The sequence below is a fragment of the Elaeis guineensis genome, chromosome 5 (genome assembly GCF_000442705.2).
Source record: "Elaeis guineensis isolate ETL-2024a chromosome 5, EG11, whole genome shotgun sequence".
NCBI lineage: Eukaryota > Viridiplantae > Streptophyta > Magnoliopsida > Arecales > Arecaceae > Elaeis > Elaeis guineensis.
Window position 1 is genome coordinate 130,933,228 of NC_025997.2, and position 8,114 is coordinate 130,941,341.

Consider the following 8,114-nt stretch of genomic DNA (forward strand, 5'->3'; position numbering starts at 1 on the left):
AAATATAATTCTTAAAATTAGCTTAATGCTCAAAGTTTTTTTTGAGGAAAAACTCCTAATTAAAATTCCTCAAGTTCTGAAATTTTAGTAATGGTTATTTTAAAAACTCATAAATAGGTCGGCTGTTTTTTTTATTAATTCTTAAAATCTTCTTTATAAGAAAATTTCATTATTTGATCCTAATTCTTAATTTTGTTATATTACTGATTTTTGTGATTTTATAATTAGTGTATATCCTATATTCTTTGCAATTTTACTTTCTATAGATTAATGATTTAGCAACTAACTTTTTCAAAAATCTTCTAATATGTCAATTTTCAGTTAGAAAAAATGCATAGATATTTTATATATTTTATATATTATGTAAAATGCATCGAAATATTTTATATATTATGCATAGATAGTATTTTCAAGATTAAGACAAAGTAGAAAGAATCCAAGTAAAATACTTCTAGATTTCGAAACTCGAATTTATAATAAAAACAAACTTAAGAAAAAAAATATAGTTACTTCAATCAAAATTACCTAAAAGAACTATTTCAAAAAAACTTTTCCAAATTAAGCAAAAGAACTATATTTTAAAAGTCTAATTACTCCAACAAGTTCATTTGTCATAAAGTTATTCTTGGCATAGAGCTCTTGTTACCATTTTTTTGTTTATATTATGTGCAAAAAATCCTTATCATATAATTAGCCCAAAATTTCTAGCTAGAAAAAGGCATAAATAACTGATGAAATAATTATTTGGAAAGAAATACTCTCTCTTGCTGACAAACCAAACGCACTGGGTAAGGAGAAGAAGAACAATATGCTTTGACGGAAACATATATGAAAGAAGAATTAGAAAAAAAAAACCTTTATTTTCTGGAGATGATCTACCCTCCCTCGTCCATCACGTTATGGTTGCTTTAAATATAGATGAAATATTTTAAGGATTATTTTAAGAGTGATATTAGATTGTTCATCTCTCTAAATCAATGGTTGGGATTCGACCACATCATCAGAGATCGCAGTCGTCCATTTTTTAAAAAAAAAAATATTGCGCAAGCCTGCTACTAATGTCATTGAGCGACCTTGCACGTGCCTTTGCCTTCCCAAGCAACACCAATCATGAGGGGGTTTGATAGCACATCGCGAACTGTAGCTAAAATGCGGCTCCTTGACCTTATTATTATCCGTTACGCCCCACCTGCTTCAGTTGCGGAAGTTCAATACCTGGCTCCGCTACTCTCCGGATAGATTTGCAACCCCACTTACCACGCCCACTGCCGGCCAATCCACTCGTCTCCCTGGTCTTTTTCTCCTTCCCCTCGCCCGAGTCGCCGAAACCTTTATTCATGGCCTCCACCACTCGGACTCCGCTACCGCGCCCACCCGATACGCCACCGGATTTTTCGCCGTTACATTTCCGCCGATACGCACGAAGTCCCGCCATCCTCTCCGTTCCCTCGTTTATAAAACCCTTCCCAAAGGTATCGTCTCCGCCTCCGCTCTCTTTCTAAAACCCTAGCTCTTCCGAAGATAACGTCTCCTTTGTAAAACCCTCTCTCTCTCTCTCTCTCTCTCTAAAACCGTAGTATCCTCTTCTTCCCTCTCTGTCTTATCATCGAAACCCTAGATTTCGATTGGGAGGCGTCGCTCGAGCTGCTTGATCGCGGGATCCCGCATGGCGATGGGGGAGAATGCCGTCGCGGATGAGAGGATGCTGGTAGGTGTCGCGCTTCTGATACCGTTTGGTTGGTTCCTTTTGTTTCTTTTCTTATTGTTTTCTGGTCGAATTGGGATGTAGGTGATGGTTCCACCACATCCATTGATCAAGCACTGGATCTCTGTTCTCAGAAACGAGCAGACCCCGTGTGCCATCTTCAGTGAGTAGTTTTCGGCGCCGTGGTCTCGTTGTTTTATTCTTCTGGAGCTGATAATGAAAGCGAAATTGCTAGATAATTGTACAAAAATATGTCTGGATTAACCATACAGAATCCTGGCTCCAATGAAGGGTTAAAAGTTGTTTCTTTCATGTATAATATACATCTATTCGGATTCAAAGTTTCTCATTTGGAAACCTACAAGTGAGTTATCTGGTCGCGTTGGATGCATGCAAAACATTCGTTAGAGTTTCTTGATAGATGTGATTCTCTGTTTCTACACAGTAATAAATATATTGCAAGTTGTGGGTGTCTAACTGTATTTATATGAATTACTCCCAGTGAGACATTACAAATGCCAACGCATATTAGCATATGGTATATCAAAACCATTATTTATGGGAAGAATGGACTGCAATAATCCTCAACTCCGTCATTAATTCTTTTAACATTTTTTGTCTATCTTTTATCTGTTATCCCTGCTGCTAATTTTGCTTTGGGTAATGCATTACTGATTTCTGCATGCAAGCTGATGCATAAAGAGTTTTTCTTGAATTTTGCTGCATGGTGATGTAAACTGCATGATATATCGCACAAACCATTTAGAACCAAAGGGACTGCAGTGTTCATCTGGGTAATTTCATGTGGTAGGCATCCTAAAAAATACATATAATATTTATTTCTAATATATTTTTTAATTGTGTCAACTTGTCATAGAGAGTGCCATGGCAGAACTTGGGAGGTTACTCACATATGAAGCTTCAAGAGATTGGTTGGTGAGTATGTTTCTCAAAGACCTTCTGGTTGCACTCATTTCATACTTTGCATGATGACTATACTTCAAGCACATGGCATGTACTTATCATTTGAAGTATCAAGTATGTGACAGTTCTAAATGCTGAACCAGGTTTTGCGTCAATATTTTAGCTTTTGCATGCCATCATAACCTATCATGGAAAAATCTTTTTTTTTTTTTAAAGGAGCAATGTCTTTGCCACTTTGCAAGAGGAGACTGGCCATCACATCAACAGCCCTCATGGCCAGACTTTCTTGCTAAAGATACATCTGATTTGATGTTTTGTAAAAAAAGATCTTGCATCGCACATCCTGAACCCAAACTTATTTTGGGTCGAAGGGGTCTTACTGTTTGCAAGCATCTATTGTAGGAAATAGCATATTATAGGTCCTTGGCCTTCCATCTCCTATCCTTTCTAACAATGCCTTTATGTTCAGACTTTGACAATTGACTTTTTCTCCTTGCAGCCTACAATCACGGGAGAGATCCAGTCACCAGTTGGTCCTGCTGTTGTTGAATTTATCGATCCACGTGAGCCCGTGGTGGTCTGTTTTTTTTTTTTTAAATTTATTTTGAACTTGTATCTCAGGTTTTAGATAATTTATTAGAAATAAGAATATGGTTGGCTTGTTCCTTACTTTGGAGTTATTCCTTGTCATTCGTAGTTCATTTATTTTGCATTTGCTTATACATGCTTTGTTTAAATTAACAGATCATTCCTATCTTGAGAGCTGGTCTTGCGCTAGCGGAGCATGCTCCATCAGTTTTGCCAGCCACAATAACTTACCACCTGGGTAAGGAGAAGTCCTTCATTTGTATTTGTTCCGGCTTTAATATTATGATGGCTTCATGTATTTGTTGTTAAAAGACACTTATTGTTCTCTAGATTGATGTTCTGTAATACAATTTTGGCATATGCATATTGATCATGATAAACTTCTATACTTGCTATCTAGGAATCCTTTTTGATTGATGATATCAGGTTTTAGGATTGAAGCAAACTGGATTTGGACTTGGACTCATTCAAAATGCCAGTCTTGGTGTTGTTTTTGTTCAATTAGTCTGAAAGAAAGATGTTACATGCTGTATTGTTTGAAATAAAAAAGCTACTGAGCATTGGCTGATAGTCAGGTTGATGGTTATGGATGAAAATAGTATACAATCTAAAATTTGAAACCTCTTTTTCATGATCATGTAATGATTTCTTCTTTTTGAAAATGAAGGCATGCATAGGGATGAGGAAACGCTACAGCCATCTGTATATCTGAACAAGTAAGAGCATATTTTTCTTGCCTTTTCTTGTATATTTCAAAGTTTCAAAATGTTTATATATGTTGTCTTGTTCTAGTGGTGATGCTTGGAAAGTTCAAGGCTTGAACACCTAGTAACTTGAGTGTACACATTCCATCCGAAGTTTGTGTCTATCCTCCATTGTTGTTGTTTATTGAGGGGTAGACATAAAGTGACCTGTCCCATCCATATTAATGGAGGATAAACACAAACTTTGGATGGAATAAACATAAACCTTTTTAGAATAAACATAAATAAGTCAGAATAAACAAAAATAGAATAAACAGAAATGCTTCAAAATAAACAGAAATTTTGCAAGATAAATAGAAACGCTTCAGAATAGATACAAATTTTGTAAGATAAACAGAAATGCTTCAGAATAGACACAAACTTGAACCCCAACCCTTGGCACATGTGGACTTCCATGCAATCTTCGTTAATGGTGTGTGGGCTTCCATCCCATCTACATTAATGGCATGCTTTTTTTTTTTAAAAAAAAAATCAAATCCAAACGGATGGAAAAGTGACCATTAACCTTTTGGTTTATTGCATGGAGATTCGTGCGGATTGGACAATGGGGAATTTGACCAGATTTGGCTCCAACCAGTCGACCTGAGATGTGTCTATCTCTATATATGTATGTATGTATCTATCATCCTTTGGTTACTTGATGACCAGATGATGGGAATAACCAAGCAGATACTGGGAAATGAGCACAAAATGTGTGTGTGTGCATAATATTTATATTTATATATCTACATATCTATATATATTATCCATTGTTAAGTAGACTTAGTAATCTGCTCTTCTATCGTAAAAAAATGTGAGATTGCCTGAAAGAGACTGCTGAGTTTTCTCATCATGCTTGTCTTATTTATTTATTCTTTTTCAGTTTTCCTTCATGTAGTGTAGCATAGTAGTATCATGCTAATATGATCTCCAGACACATTTGGCAATTGAGCTGTTTTGCAAATAATTATTGTATATATTATTACTAGATTATGAACTGGATTCAGCTAGTCTACTTATATTCATTCATTCTTTACTGCAGGTTACCTGATAAGTTTCCAGAGGGATCTCGGGTACTTGTTGTGGACCCTATGCTTGCGACTGGTAATTTTTTCTTACTGATTGTACATGCTTTCTACATATTCTGGTTGAAATATTTTAATCATGGCAATTTCCATTAGAACCATTACATTTTGATTCTAGCTCGGCAGTATCTTTTCTTGTTTCTGATACTGAGATCCACTTGGAAACATGCATTTAGATTGTTTTGCTTCTATCTAAACTAATATGCTTTAGTTAGTGGCATCACACTCTATATGTATAATTTGTTCCCTTTGCTCTCAATATAGCACATGTTCTGAACCTTTTTTTTGGTAATTGTCTGGAACCTTTTCGAAGTTATGTTTCGCTCATCAACTAAAACCAATTTACTATAATTTTCTTGTTAGTTTCAATAGTTGCTAATGACATTTGTCTCTGAGGTTGTGTGTTGTTAGGGCATGTAATCAGGAAGTTGAATCCTGAACATTATTTTTATTTAGTTAAACTACCGCTATCTATAGACCTATTGATTAGCATCTATAGGCTAATAGCTGAACATGTAAATTCAGGCAGATCTGTGGAAAAAGAATGATAACCATGAATAACAAGACCTGTGCTAGCCATTTGGGATCAGTTGGTTAAGCCTCCATGACCTTTTGCTGTAATTTAAAATCCAATCCCCATTCATGGCCAGCTTTGTCAAACCAGAAAAGAGCAGTTTGTTTATTTCCCTTTTTCTTTTGAAAATTTTTTGCTAATAGATCAGTGAAGTATACAAAATATGCCTGGCTTGATTTAAGTAATAGATATTATATTAAAAAAGCAATTTTCTGGATGGAATTTTATTTGCAGAATCATCATATTTTTTACCAGAAGCAATCGCCACTCATAATTAGAAAATTACATGTCATGAACATTTTGTTTGGATACTTCATTTCATTGTTTTGTGATTTTTAGATAGGCTGGCAATACATCAACTATTTCAGCTCCTCAAAAACAAATATAGCTTGCTTTTGGGTCTGAACAAGTCAATGTTTTAAATTTATAAGTTCGAACTTTTCAAAGAAATAAATGTAAAAGGACAAAATTTAAGACTATGACAGTCTCTTTGGTTGAGTGATAAAAAAATTTTGGTGGTATCTTATTTATGCATTCTTGAACATATTCATTTTTTGGATCTGTATGGTTGTTCATCAAGATGATCATGATCATTATCGTTATAAGCAAGTCCTTTTGATCTAATGGGCCTGGATTTGGAGCCTATTATTTTCTTTTAATAATAATAGATTTAGCCTTTGAAAAAGGGTATCGAATATAAAATGAGAAAATTTTTGCTTGCACCACTTTAAAGATTGGGCACTGCTAGTTGGGCCCAGATATTGAATAGCTTATGTGTAAGTTATTTTTCTGTCAACATGGCAATTAGAGAAGGATAATATTTACTAACATGGGGCAGTGAGAGCATTAGGCAATGCAGAGTCTAAATTAGTTTATTCTGCATTTGGATCCAACTAGCCTATCCATACATTGGTTCACCAAGGACTAATTCCTGGGATTGGGTGCACAGATCTTGTTTAGTGACCTAATGCTAACTTCAATGTTTTGCCGAATTGCAGGTGGCACCATAGTTGCAGCTATTGACTTGCTGAAGGATCGTGGAGTCGACAGCAAGCAGATAAAAGTTGTAAGTGCACTAAAACATCCTTTCGGACCACTTCAACATATTTTATCCTCTGAATCTCATTGCTTTATACAAGTCACCATTTGCCACTGTAGATATCTGCTGTTGCTGCCCCTCCAGCATTGCAGAAGCTCAGCAAAAAATTCCCAGGGTAAGGCAAATATAACTTTATCTGCTCGACACACTATTCTGGACTAGTTTATCAAACTGGATGCTGGTTTTGTTTTCAGGCTTCGTGTATATGCAGGAATAATAGATCCAGTGGTGAATGAGAAAGGGTATTATATCTGATAAGTTTATACGCATGACAAAGCACATGGACATATGCTTGCACACACAGCGTGAGGAATAAGCTTCAAATATAGAGAAGCATGTTTGATGCTCGCACCTACACACAATGTATGTAATTTGTCTTGCCTTAACATCTTACTATCTATGCGTTTTCAGGTTCATTGTCCCGGGGTTGGGAGATGCTGGAGACCGCAGCTTCGGTACCTGAAACTCAACATGCCTTCGTTTCAGCATGCTTTTCTTCCCAAAATATCGAAGAAACCTTGAAATTCGGTTGCATTCGTATGGCGTCTGCCAGAATTTTATGCTGAGCATTTTGCAAAATCTATCTCTGATGGTTTTTGCTGGTTATTTGTGGTGCCCCCAAAAAACACCCCTAAAGGTTGCATGTAAAAAGTCAACTTCTCTCACATTCGAATGCGATCCCTCCGTTGCCATTTATGGGATGATCAGATGTTTTAGGTACTTGGGAGGTTCATAAGTTTTCTGCACGGTGTTGTGCTTGTCATGTGGTACCATTTTATTATTATTATTTATTTGAACAATATAATTTTAGATTTCAAGAATAGAAGGATGCATGTATAAAGGAATATGTCTTCGTTGTAACCAAGAAAAGTTATAATAATTATTTCATCATTCGTGAACAGCCAATGTCAATATCAAAATCTGATAGATTTAGAGGGAAGAGAGTACAATGGATTAGCGGGATGAGGTGTAAGAATTGGGTGCATGAAATCGTAAATGCTAAGTCAATCACAAATTTTTTTGTAGACTTGTGGAGTCGTGACAGAAATCCTCCACCGATCACATTTTACGAGTTCTTTGCTGGTTGGGTGCATAAAAAATTATGCAAGGAACACATGCAACCATCGGTAATCTAATTTATGTACCCCGACTGGTTGTCCTTGGGAGACTGCTGCCTTTCCTTGCGATCCACTTCCCTCTCAACTTTCCCAGAGTCTTGCAGATTGAGTTGGCTTTACTCGTCACAGTTGAAGCACCCCCAATGCCTCTGTGTTTCTGCTGTCTTCTCTTAGCTCTCCCTATGATTCTGTATGTTTCTGACTCCTTTTCAATGTACCCAAAAAAGAAAAAAAAAATGATATTGCTGCTCAACAAACTTTAACCAGGGCAATCTAAC

General features: G+C 36.1%; 1 protein-coding gene across 1 annotated transcript; it reads left to right on the top strand.

The window, feature by feature from the left end:
• Positions 1–1,187: 1,187 nt before the first annotated feature.
• LOC105046350 (uracil phosphoribosyltransferase) lies at positions 1,188–7,544 on the top strand. The gene is made up of 12 exons (XM_073258628.1): positions 1,188–1,472; positions 1,619–1,708; positions 1,790–1,868; positions 2,583–2,641; positions 3,129–3,206; positions 3,374–3,455; positions 3,885–3,933; positions 5,003–5,064; positions 6,618–6,685; positions 6,778–6,833; positions 6,913–6,960; positions 7,130–7,544. The coding sequence occupies exons 1-12, from the start codon at positions 1,338–1,340 to the stop codon at positions 7,179–7,181; spliced, it is 858 nt and encodes a 285-aa protein (XP_073114729.1). The 5' UTR covers positions 1,188–1,337; the 3' UTR covers positions 7,182–7,544.
• The last annotated feature ends 570 nt before the right edge of the window (positions 7,545–8,114 follow it).

Excerpts from the sequence above, each read along its gene's own strand:
- LOC105046350 (XM_073258628.1), top strand. The coding sequence starts at position 1,338 with ATGGCCTCCACCACTCGGACTCCGCTACCGCGCCCACCCGATACGCCA. Across the intron at positions 6,686-6,777 it reads ACAGCAAGCAGATAAAAGTT|ATATCTGCTGTTGCTGCCCC; the intron begins GTAAGTGCACTA and ends TTGCCACTGTAG. Across the intron at positions 6,961-7,129 it reads CCAGTGGTGAATGAGAAAGG|GTTCATTGTCCCGGGGTTGG; the intron begins GTATTATATCTG and ends ATGCGTTTTCAG.